General features: G+C 34.9%; 1 protein-coding gene across 5 annotated transcripts in view; it reads right to left on the reverse strand.

Annotated features, from left to right (window-relative positions):
• The window catches only part of SUPT3H (SPT3 homolog, SAGA and STAGA complex component), a 502,007-nt gene that overhangs the window by 151,365 nt on the left and 337,246 nt on the right, over positions 1–13,396 (reverse strand). For all 5 annotated transcript variants that reach the window (XM_090282521.1, XM_090282522.1, XM_090282518.1 and 2 more), the window contains exons 5-6: positions 11,840–11,930; positions 3,959–4,098 (exon numbers count right to left, since the gene is read on the reverse strand). In XM_090282521.1, the coding sequence (XP_090138647.1) occupies positions 3,959–4,098; positions 11,840–11,930 (231 nt within the window). The remainder of the gene's footprint in view (positions 1–3,958; positions 4,099–11,839; positions 11,931–13,396) is intronic.

Consider the following 13,396-nt stretch of genomic DNA (forward strand, 5'->3'; position numbering starts at 1 on the left):
ATCTGTTAAAATACTGAGAATGGTGTGGTCAGTCTCTACAACAAATGTGTTTGTCTGACCTTCTCCTGCACTAATGTTTCAAGTGTCTGGAATTTGATGATTTAGGCAGGATCTTTTAGTAACATAAATTACTGATTTTGTTCCATTTTAAAGTTTTTCCCTTGAATTCTCTTTTCTCTGAACTAATATTGCTACCATTAGTATTTGAGTTTGATATTTTCTGATTATTCTTTTACTTTTACATTTTAAAAAAATCTAATAAAATTATATTTCTCTTCTTAAAGATACAGGATAAACACACATATAAGGACATAGCATATGTATGTAAATATATGCATATTTTTGTATATAATATATATATAAACTACAGCTTTCTGGCATATAAATTTTGTATTTTTTAATCCTATATATGTTTAAATATGAAACTTTTCTGGGTTTAAATTTTTAATTCAAGACTTTCAATTTTTCTGGTATTTCTAAACATTTATCTTACTGGGATTAGCCTTTTATTCTTTTATTATAAAAGTTACCTAAGACAATATTTTTGAACTCTTAGTCTTAAGGGCATTTTTTTACTTTATTTTATAACTTTATAAAATCATGATAGGGAGGAAAAAGGAATAGTAGAAAGAATACACTTCAAGAACAGGAGAAGACAGAGAACTCTGATGACCGTCCACCTCTCTGGCTTCATCAATGAGATTTCCAGTCTCCTTAACTCCGAAAGCGGTAACACTGGGATTCAAAACCACCCAGGACCCTAACCTCATTCTGCTTGGTGCATAACAAAGGTACACCTGATTTCTCTGTTCATTTGACCTTTATGAGAAAAACCTGTGTTTTTAAATCTTTGACCAGTCACTTCAGGTTAAATTCGGGTGGCCACCTGGGATCTTATTAATTTTTAAGCCAATTAAAAAATTAACCTGCCCAAAATTTTATGTACTCCATTTTGCTTTTTCTCTAGATTCCAGCATTACACTTCTGACTTAAAAACACAAGATAAACAGTTACTGGGGTTTTCTGGCACCATAATCTGTTTAAAGGCTGCTCCCTCTGGTGGGCTCCAATCTTTGCTCCTGTTTACTCTCATTGATTTGAGGATCAGTCAGAAGATAGAGTTCACCCAAATATTTAAGCATTTATTTTTCAATCTCTTTCACAAACCTAATGGCTTATTAGATCAGATACTTGACTTGATTAATGATAAACTTGAGCTCTTCAGCTTCTTTCACAGCAGCAGCTGGGCCTTAGGCAAGGTTCTTCCGTGAGGGATCCCAGTTCCTCCATTAAGAAAATCCAAATGCATCTTTTAGTGACCCTTTCTTGGCCTTTGGTTGACATTGTAACATTTAGTGAATGAGAGCTCAAAAGTTAGAATGTAATAAACGGAAAAACACATCTGTGTTATTCTGAGGTGGGGTTAAGTGGGGATGAGAGGCACTGGAGGGGAGTTGTGTTTATATGCATCATTATGCTTACCATTCCCTGCTTCTCTTTCCCAGTCTCTCAAATACACTAAAGCAAATCTGAATATTACTTAATCTTTATTTGATTATTTAGAAGGGTCTTTAGAGAGCATGGATCATAGCTCTCCACCATTCATATATCCAAGTGTTAAAAATTTATTGCTGGAGAAAAAAAAAAAAAAGACAGCTATCATAAGGATGGACTAGTAAGGAGAAATGGATATAAAAATTCAGACATTTTTATAGTTAAAAATCACATAATATTTAATATTATTAATTAAATTATGAGCAGAATACAAAGGCAGGCACACATAGAAATCAGCTGAAAAAAACAGGAAAAAAAATCAAGTTTTTTTAACGTATGCTCAATGTTTTGAGAAAAAGTTAGGGTCCCAAGTGAGTTTTCATGTCTATAAATTTTTTTCTCTTCTAAATTACACTTAAGTGAAAAAAAAAAAGGAAAGCAATAATAAGCTTTGCTGGTAGGTCTTTTCCATTTTCATACATTCTAGGAGAGAAGGTAGTAAACAAAGTTTCTGCAACTGTAAGTGATGCTTAGAGGAAAATTAAATCACTGAGTGATGCCAGAACTGATTATTCTACTGCACTTTAAAAGCAAGAGATTGCAGCCTGTGAGTCCAAAGTGGTTTCATATGGACTGCCACAGTTGTGGTTTACGCTCGAAACTATAACCTGTCAAATTAGAAGCAGGCAAGGCCTGTGCTCTTAACAGTTCCACTTTCTACTGTCTACAGTTATGTCTACAAGGTCAGCACTTTTAATTTAGTTCAACTATGTTATTTGCAGGCGTAGAATCTCAAAACTTCTCTTTTTTATCTTGTTTAGAGAAATTTTAATTATGATATAAAGCTTAGATAAACCATCAATCTAATATTTATTTTATATATGTAGCTGACTTTCATTGCAACTTTTTATCAACTAGTGATATTTTATTATCTTGGTTAACACTAAGTAATATATAATACAACTACAGTGAAGAGATATATAAACCACATATGTTTCTGAACTTTTTCTACTCTGCATTTCCAGATATTTTATTGAGTTTAACTTGTACCTTACTGACTCATCATTTTTCCAGGCTTACAGTAGCCTGCTATTATGAGCTTAGTGTTACAACACGCTCCACTTCTTCTCTTCTCCTTGATTGTGGAATGCCCTTCTGGGCAATGGGCTTAGTTGACAGAGATTTTCTCATCAAAATTGGTGAGCTAGCTATGTGTTCAATTTTACTAATGTTTTATGTAGGAGTCCTTCCTTAATGACTCTTTCTTCATGCCTATTTGTATAATATAAAAATGTTTTCAAAATAAAGCATAAACAATATTTGCTCTTTGTCTTAAGTGAAACCATGCCACTAAACAATCATATCCTGTTTAGGCCATAAGGACATCAGAAATATATGTTTATCGTCTGCATCGGACAACTTAGCATATTTCTGGCCCAAGGCAAAGCTGAACTAAAACCATTTGCAGTTGCATCAAACCAAGATAACCACACATTTCTAAGGTAATTGATACCTAAGAAGAACACTGCCTTTAGATCACAGTTCATGATCTAAGCATACTAATTCTTTAAAGAAGGCTGTTAAAGTTTATAAACCATGTATGTCTATTGGACTTCTTCCAAAATTTAACATGAAATAATTATATTCTTAGCATGGACAGACTATGATAAAGTAGGTACTTAGCACAATCTTTCAGAGTTCTGAATTTACCTCTCTTGCCTAATTTAAAGAAGAAAAAATAGAGATTTTTCTTTTACGCATGAGAGTATAATAATAAGAATGATAAGAATAATGCCTTGTATTTTGGAAGACACTCAAATGAAATCAATTATTACTTTGATTTTTCCAAAGTATTTAAGGAAACACTTTTATGAATAGATAAGCTAAGGTAAATAGAAGGCATACAACTTTCATATTCATTGTTAAAACATATCCAGGGAATCCAAACATAGGTCACTAACTTTGTGTTACAGTGATATAAAGCATGTAATTGCCCTGGATACTACCTTAGCTAGTGAGTACAACCACAGCCTGCAACTACAGACTGAAAAATAGTTCTTCACGCTGTATGCCAACACAAAAGCAGTTAGAATTACCTTTACCTACAAAGCTAACTGGATGAGTTGAAACAAAAAATAAATATTTTATCATGAATTAGCTTTTAAGGGATAAAACAGTATCAGTAAAAGTATGATGTAGAAAAAAAGAAGGAAGCTGAGGGAACTCTACGGGCAGAAAAGAGAAACAGAAAGCTAAAGTCATCTCTCCGCGTCAGCTCGGAAGGCAGAGTTGAACACCTTCTCCAGGCTACTCCGCCACACAATGTGCCTTCAGATGTGAAACCACTGACTTGGGCATTTCAAACAACATTTAAAGAACATGTTAATAGAACCAAGTGGCATAGACACCGCAAACGGCAATGGTTATTCTTTTATTGTAAAAAGGGAAGAATGAACCTTTTTACCTCCATTCTTTCCTGTTTAACTTCATCGATTTCATCATCTTCAAATACTGCCAAGAGTTCTCCTGTCTGGTCAATGGAGTTGAGAAAGTCTTGAGCAATTTTTTGTCTTTTGTTTGTATTACTACTGCCACTTAATTTCTCTTCATGGAGATAAGGGAAAAAGAAAAGAAATTTGTTAATAATAATAATAATAAATTTTGTTAATAAGGTTACATCAGCACCAATCATTGCATGTATTAAATGTAGAATATTAAATTCAGAAATAGAAGTCTCAAAATAATTTTTAAAAGGAGAATCTTTGGATCCAAAATAAAAGTGTAAGCCCCAGCTGGATAGCTCAGTTGGTTAGAGTGTTGTCCTGATATACTGAGGTTATGTGTTTGATCCCCAGTCAGGGCACATACAAGAATCAACCAATGCATGCATAAATAAGTGGAACAAGAAACTGATGTCTGTCTCTCTCTCTTTGTCTCTCTCTCCTTTCCTCTTTCTCTCTCTAAAATCAATTAAAAAACACAAAAAAGTCTTTCAGAATTAAATCATTTATTCATTTCATAAGCTTGAAAGAGTAAAACTAAATTATCAATTACCACAATAAGTGTGAATGGTCTGATTAAAATTCCTTACAAAAAAGAAAAAGAGAGAGAGAGAGAAAGAAAAGGCTCTTAAATTTGAAAAAAGCACCCTGCTATGGCAGGCCTAATTAAAAAAATGAAAACAAAAACAAAAAAACAACATCAGAATTGAGACATGAAATTAAAAGAAGGTAATATTATGTACATCATTGTGGCAATATCTTTGAAACCTAAAGGGATGAGATCTTATCTTTTTACTTTTAAAACTATCATACATATTTAAAAGCAAAACAAAACTATGATAAAGTTGTTGCAAAAGGTCAGGAAGGACCTAACATTGCAATAGGTAATTAATACAGTTTAAGACATAAAAGTTTCAGGGAGAATTAGTGGGTGAATTAGTGAGGAAGAACTAGATTATTTTTTAAGGTGATAAAGATCTTTTTACCAGCTAAAGATAATTCAAACATCTTAGGGTGAAAGCATGCATTTTTTCACCATTAAATATGATATTAGCTGTGAGTTTTTCCACACACGGCTGTCTTGGTCAGTTTGGGCTGCTATAGTAAATATACCATAGACTGGATGGCTAAAAAAAAACAAAACAAATATTTATTCCTCATAGTTCTAGAGGCTGGGAAGACCAAGATCAGGTGCTGGTAGATCTGTTGTCTGATGAGGCCTGTTTCCTGGTTTGCAGATGACAGTCTTATCTCCTCATGTGGCGGAGAACAGAGAGTGAATCATGCAAGCTCTTTTGTGTCTTTTCTTAGAAGGGCACTAATTACATTTTTGAAGGCTCCTCCCTCATGACTTAATTACCCAAACCCAAAAGTCTTTCCTGAGAGGAACACTCAACAAACTAGAAAGAGAAGGAAACTTTCTCAACCCGAATGAGTGTGCCCCCTAAAATTCCTGCATTGAAACTGAATCCCCAGTATGTTGGTATTGTGAGGTAAAGACTTTGGAAGGTAATTAAGTCATGAGGGAGGAGCTTTCATGAATGGAACTGGTGCTCTTCTAAGAAAAGACACAAGAGAGCTTGAAAAAGGTGAAGGGATTGAGAAGTCCAGATTGGCAGGTACAAAACAGTCACGGGGATGTAAAGCACAGCACAGGAATACAGTCAGTAATACTGTAATATGTAAAAATATGTATGGAACCAGTAGGGTACTGGAAATATCAGGGGGAATCCTTGATAAAGTATATGGTTATCTAACCACTGTGCTGTACCCCTGAAACTAATACAAAATAATACTGAATGTAAACTGTAGTTGAAAAACATTTTTAAAATTAAAGAAAAAACAAAACAAAAACAAAAGACTTTGGGATTTTTTTCAAATGATTTTTCTACACTTAGTGAGATGATCATATGGTTTTTGCTCTTTATGCTACTAATATGATGAATTACACTAATTGTTTTGTAAGTTTAAACAAATCTTCCACTTCTAGGATAAATCCCACTTGGTCATGGTGTTTAATACTTTTTAGATGTTGCTGGATTTCATTTACTAGTATTCTGTTGAGAATTCTTGCATCTATATTCAAAAAGACATTAGTTCATAGTTCTTTTTCCTTGTAATGTCTTTGTGTGGATTTCATATCAGGGTAACATTGACTTTGTAGAGTTTGGAAACTATTAGTATTAATCGTTTTTTAAACATTTGGTAGGATTCATCAGTGCAATCATCTGCACATGAATTTTTCTTTGGGATAAAGGTTTTTTTAAAAAATATTTTTTAAATTCAATTTTAGAGGGGAAGGAAGAGAGAGAGAGAGAGGGAGAGAAACACTGATGTAAGAGGGAAACACTGATATAAGGGAGAAACATCAATTGCTTGCCTCTTGTAGGTGCCCTGACCGGGGACTGAACCCATAGCTCAGGCATATTCCAGGAACGGGAGTCAACCAATGACCTTTGTTTTGTGGGATGACACCCAACCAACTGAGCCACACTGGTCAAGCTTCTCTGGGAAAACTTTTTAAATTACTAATTTAAACTCTTTATCATAGGTCTACACAGATTTTTTATTTCTTCTGGATGCAATTTCTGTCTTTACAGGGAAGAAAGTAAATATAGAATTGGTTATATTAACCATCTTATTTACCAATTCTGTTTCTTTTCTTTTCTGTAATTTAAACAAGTGTCACTCTTTACTCCAATACAGCTTCTGTTACCACCCACTTCACTTATGTTGTATCAAATATATTGTTTTATATAATTGTTTTTAAATCAGTTAAGAGAACAAAAGTTAATATGGAATTTATTTTCTCATATTTACCCACATAATTATTTTTACAGGCACTCATTTCTTGTGTGTGGGGTATGGATTCAAATTGTCATCTGGTACAACTTGTTTTCAGCACAAAGAACTTCTTTTGGCAGTTTTTATATGAGTCTGCTATCAAGAAATGCTCTCAATTTTTGTGTATCTAAAAATATCTTTATTGTACCTTCATTTTTCAAAGATAGTTTTGCTGAATATGTCCCTTGGTTGACATTTTTTCTTTTGGTTCTTTCAATATGTAATCCTATGACTATCTGACCTATATTGTTAATGAGAAGTCAGCTGTTAAGAATATTGTGCCCTGGATGGTGTGGCTCAGTGGACTGAGTGCCAGCCTATGAACCAAAGGGTCACTGGCTCGATTCCCAGTCAGGGCTCATGCCTGGGTTGTGGGCCAGGTCCCCAGTTGGGGGCATGTGAGAGGCAACCAGTCATGTACCTCTCACACATCGATGTTTCTCTCCCTCTCTTTCTCCCTCCATTTCCATCTCTCTAAAAATAAATAAATAAAATCTAAAAAAATATTGTTATGCTTCTATTTTATGTGATGAGTTGCTTTTCTCTTGCGGTTTTCATGGTTTTCTCTTTGTCTTTCACATTTCTACTAGAATGTGCCTGATTGTGGATATCTGTATGTTTATCCTACTTGGATCTTACTGAACTGTTTGGACGAAGAGATTAATAGTTTTCATTGGAGTTGGGAAGTTTTCAATCATTATTTTTTTGTATATTTTTTTCTGCTCCTTTTTCTCTTTCCTTACCTTCTAGTAGTCCCATTATGCATATGTTGGCTCAATGGTATCTCACATTTCTCTGAAGCTCTTTTCATTTTCTTTCATTCTTTTTCCTTTGTCCTTCAGATTGCATAATCTTTAACAATACATCTTCAAGTTCACTGATTTTTTTCTTCTGTTAATTCAAAGTTACCACTGAGCCCCTTTACTGAATTTTTAATTTCAGTTATTGCACTTTTCAACTCCAGAATTTCTATTAGTTTCTTTTTATAATTTCTATCCTTTAATTGATACTCTGTACTTTGTCATACACTGTAATTATACCTCCATCTGTTCTTTAAACATGGTCCCCTTTAGTTCGTTGAACATATTTATAATAGGTATTTTGAAGTTTTTGTCTTCTATGTCCAACATCTGGGCCTTTTGTGTTGTCTGCCCCGCACACCCCACCCCTGTTTGGGATCACACATACCTGTTTCTTTGCATATGTAGTATTCTGTTGTTGCTGCTGTTGCAAATGGACATTTTAAGTAGCATATTGCAGCAACTTAGATAATAAGTCCATCCCCTTCCTGGGCTTGTTGTCACTGTATGCTTATTTATTTGTTTAGTGACTTGGCTGGACTAATTCAATAAAATCTCTTTCCATCTCAGTGTGGAGCCTCAGAAGTTGCTCCTCAGAGGGCACAGCCTTGAGCATGCAGTCTTCTCAAGTTACTAGGGGTGACTGATTTTAGTCAGTTTTTCTTTGGCTTTCACTTTTCCTGATCTCTCCCATTAAGTTACTGGCTGGTCTGACTATATAGGTACCACATACAGCTGTTAGCTTCCACTAATCCTTGGCTGACTACTCATTCTATTGCTCTTGTTAATACTCTTGAGCATAAATTGCTCCACAGAATGATATAAATAATGTTGGGCACATTTGCAGAGTCATGGTAATGCCAGCTTATGAGTTTTGCTCTTACCTCAGGGGGACCAGGAGGACTCTTCGTGTCTGTCCCTTTCCTTTGTTTCCTCTGTTAAACTTTTAGCTTACACACTGTCTTTGCTTGTTCTAAGTAGTATCACAAAGCTACCAGCTTACCAGCTTCTCTTAATTGTTCACCACCAGGATCTCCACTGTTTTTTACATACTCTCTTCCAAATAGTCCCCTTGGCTCGGAGGGCTGCAGATCTATCCTGTTAAGTCCTGCCTTTCCCTTTGTGCTGAACCTTTGATTATTATACTGAAGCTGGAGGTGGAACCAGCAATCAGCTTCTCCTGGAAAGACTCTCTTGGATCCAAGAGTGGGGAGTTGGTCACAGATGGGAGTCCTTGGTCTTTTGGGCTTGTCCCTTCAGATGTGGATCTTAACTTCCTTTGAGAAAGCTAGGGTAGCGGCAATCAGGCCCAGTATTCTCAGTCGGAGTGCAACTTTCTTCTGAAAAGAATATGAGAGCAAGGTCCAGTGTGTTTAGTTATGCCTTCCTAGAACAGAGCTTCTGCTACGTGGAGCCAGAGGAGATGATAGATGCTGACCTCCTGCCCCTCCTGGGGTGAAACTGATGCCCTAAGCTGGGAGTTAGAAAAGTAGGTGCCCAGTGTTCTTGGCCACCCTTGCCCAGAGTAAAGCTTCTTTCACATTGAGATGGGGTGGCAGGGTAGGAGGTGGGGAGAGGGATGGTGAGCGAAGGTCATGTCTCAAAAGCAACAGACTCTCACTGTTCCTCATTAGATTTAGTAGATTTTCTTGAATATGTGTTTCTCCATTTGCTGTATACCCTTAGGACAATTTCTAAAAACTTAAACTAGAATTTAAACAAAATTTTTCACCAGGTAAATGTGTTTCACATGGGGAAGAGTCTACCACGCTCCTCAAATGGCCATTCTACATGTTGCACCTCAGTATTAGATGTATTTTACTTCACTGAGTAGTTTATCTTATAAATTATATCAACTATTCAAGAATTTTATATGACACACAAAATTAGAAAATTTAAATGAGATAAAGAGAAGAAATTTTAAATAAATAAGGAAGAGAGAACAGCAAACTGAGCTAATGATGTTAGTGCAACTGAATATATTCTCACCACTCTGAGCGCCCTAGTGTTCAAAACATGGCATTAACACGTATCATTTACGCAATGGCAGGAATGTATTGGGTGCTTTTCATACATTATGTTGAAATCTCATAATAATTCCACATGGAAAGTGGTATAATTTCTGGCTTATAAATGATAAAACTGTCTCTTGATTGAAATTCATGTCTATTTTGCTCTAAGTTTGTATTCTTTGTGGTCTCCATAAAGGAGAGCATTTAAGTTTACCTGAAGAACTATTTTCCAGAAATTAAATTCTATGAGAATTTCAGGAATATGAAATAGGAAACACTGATAAAACATTTGATTAGAATTTTTTTCTTTTTTGACATGACTATATTACACTTGCTTATTTGCCGAGGGTACATGAAAGTAGTTTTCTTTCAAAATCTGTTAACTCTTCAGGTGGTTTTAAGTAGTTGTCTGGAATTCTCCTTAATCCAGTAGTTTGTTTAGCTACTTTATCTATCTATCTATCTATCTATCTATCTATCTATCTATCTATCAGCAATAAATACTACTCTGCAGTTACTGGGTCCACTTCAAAATATATGAGTTATTTCTAAAACACAACATACATTGACCCATGAACAATGCAAGGCTTAGGGGTGCCAAACACAATTCAATCAAAACTCCACTTTTAATTCTCCCAGAACTTAAGTATTATTTTTATCTTTTATTGTTCTTATTTATTCTATTATAGTTGGTCCAATTTCCTGGGTGGTTTGGCTCAGTGGATTGAGCGTCGGCCTGCGAGCTAAGTGTCGCTGGTTCGATCTTCTAGTCAGGGCACATCAGAGAAGGAAAACTCTGACTCCAAAAAACCTCCGCTGCCTTGCGGCATACCTCTTCAGGGGAAAGGCTAAGGGAGTAAACCCCGACAGAAAATCCGGAGCCGGAGTCCCTAAGGCGGTTTGACGTTGTAGTCAACACCGGCAACTCCTGCGGCGCACCTGAAGCCAAGCTGTATCGACTCCGTCTTTCCCTTGGACCCTTCAGCTGCGAAGAGACGGGGGGTCTGCTGCATGGGCAACAGCAGACCCTCCATATCACCCTGCCCAGGCTCTGTAGCTTCAGCTTCACTGGAGAGGACACTGCAGCGTCATCGCAAGATGTCGATTCAACACGGGAGGAGACAGATACCGTGTCACTCCCGAGTCGGACTGCACAGCCATTCTCGGCGGTGCAGATAGACTCTTAAGAAGCTACACCATCGTCTCTCGAGACGGACGGCTTCCAAATGAACGAGTTGGTCCAATTCCCGCCCCCTTGCCCTCTTCTGCCCAGCCCACTCCTCACTCCCACAGTCAATCCCCACACTATTGTCCATATCCATGGGTCAGTCACACATGTCCTTTAACTAATTTCTTTCCTTTCTTTCCAAAACTTAACTATTAATAGCCTAATGTTGACTGGAAGCCTTACTGATAACATAGTCAATTAATACATATTTTGCATATTAATTTATTATATACTGCATTCTTACAGTAAAGGCAGAGGAAGAAAATGTTCCAAACAATCATAGGAGAAAATACATTTATAGTACTTATTGAAAAAAATCTGCATATAAGTGGACTCACAATACAAATCCATGTTGTTAAAGAGTCAACTGTATTTATTTTGATTAAATAAGCATTGTTTAGTAATTATCTATTTTCAGCTTAGCACTGTTAGATTCTGCAACATTAATATTTTTTCTAAATATTCCAGAATGGGGAACTGAGTTTGAAAAGCAGATAAGGAAATTTTTCTATTCTGTGTAAGGCTTTTTGTCAGATTTCAAACAGTATAGAAATATACATCAAAATGAAGTGACATATCACATACTTTCTATAATAAATAAGAAAAAAACTATATGTATCCATTTCAAAAACATAATAGTTCTGGCTCTCTACATGCAAAAAAGAAAAATTATGCTTGCTAAAATAATGTTTTGAATCAACACAATTTTCTTAGTTTCATGATCTTCTGAAGTAAAGCAGGTCATAATATTAAAAGAAAGAATTGAAATACCAGATTACTGTTAAGTCACATAAGTAGAAAATCATAAGATTTAGCTGCCAACTAAATAAATATTCAGTTAATTTCTAAACTACATTATTTAACATAAGTGAATATATTGTAGTCTGCTCAGAATATCTACAATGACATTGCATAAATGTGAGGTCCAGCATACTTGTGTCATGGTTTTGTTTAGATTACCTTCGAGAAGATCATCTTCCTCTATACCTTTGACAATCTTTGATTTGTAGTCTCGGAAAAACATGTATTTGAGCAGTCTTCTAAGTTTTTTCTATTAAAAATATAAAATCATTAAATAAGAAACCTTATACATATCCTTTATATGTAAATTCACTTTACTGAGTAAAGACTACCATAACTAAATTTAATAAAGTAGTACCCAAGAATGATTGGAGAAAATAGACCAATTTCGGCATGATACTATTTAATAAAAAATATACTCATCAAATTAAACATAAAAGCTGAAACACAAGCATTTTTAAAAGCACTTTTACAAGTATCTAGATGCCATAGAATCATAATAATTACCTTTACATTTGGGCCTTGTAAAGTTTTAAATTCTTTTTGAAGAGTGTGATATATTTAAGCTATTTTATTTAAAAAAATAATCTATAGCTAGAGAGTAGGCTGATAGCTCGGGGCGGAGGGAGGCTGAATAAGGTGGAGGGATCGAGCAAAAAAAGAAAAAAAAGAGAAAAGGATCATGAACATGGACAATAGTGTGGTGACTGTGGGGGTTGGGGTGGGGGACAGATGTGGAAGAGGGTACAGTGAAATAAATAGTAATGGAAAAAATACAATAAAAAATAATGTAAAAACTGATTTATAAACAATGTAGACAAGGAGTTTGTAACAACTGCTTTAGAAAAGATGCACTCTCCTTTTTATTGCTTTTATCCTATGAGACTTTTATTTAGAAAAATTGGTTTATGGTTTATATTTCTGGAAAATGTTCAGTAATATGAGAAACATTTTTATGAAACTCAAAGCTGATTAATGACTGAGTCTTAATGATGGCTTTCCTTAGGTTTATTAGAAGACCATAATATTGCTTAACTCTAAAAGTAACTGGTAATACTTCATATTTTGTTTTGTGCTAACACTTAGAATATGTTATTATTGGTTCTTGACCTTTATTTTAGGTTTAAGATTCTTAGTGATAGCTGAAACTTATTGCATTTTACAAAGTTCTTTTACATGCATTTTATTTGATATTTTCAACAGTCCCGAGATAGAGACAACTACCATCATCTCCTTTATATACACAGGAAAATTGAAGTTAAAATTAGTCTCACAGCTATAGCTTAGCAAGGTCTGATATAGAATATAAAGTTTAGCAAGGTCAGAGGTAGAATATAACCTTTGAACCTCAGTTTCTTTATTTACAAAGTAAGAAAAGTACCTACCTTACAGGACTATTATGAGGACTAAATAAACTGCCTAGTGTAATATGTAAATCATAGCAGGCAGTCAACAAATACTGCTCTAATATATATTGAAATTACTAAGAGAAAAAACAGGTCTTTTGCTATCCTTCTTGTCTCTTTGCTGATTCCATTCAGTACTTTAGGTCTTATTTTGTCTTATATTACAGCTGTGTAAACTACTTTAAATTCTGTTTGGTACATATTATTGTACAAATAAAATTATTACTTTGAGGAGAAAGATGAAAACAATGACAAGTACCATATTATAGCTATGTTCTTAGGTGCTAAAAAGATTCCGGTCAAGAGACCT

The sequence above is a fragment of the Furipterus horrens genome, unplaced genomic scaffold (assembly GCF_987537825.1).
Source record: "Furipterus horrens unplaced genomic scaffold, mFurHor1.1.pri manual_scaffold_6, whole genome shotgun sequence".
In the NCBI taxonomy this organism is placed as follows: Eukaryota; Metazoa; Chordata; class Mammalia; order Chiroptera; family Furipteridae; genus Furipterus; species Furipterus horrens.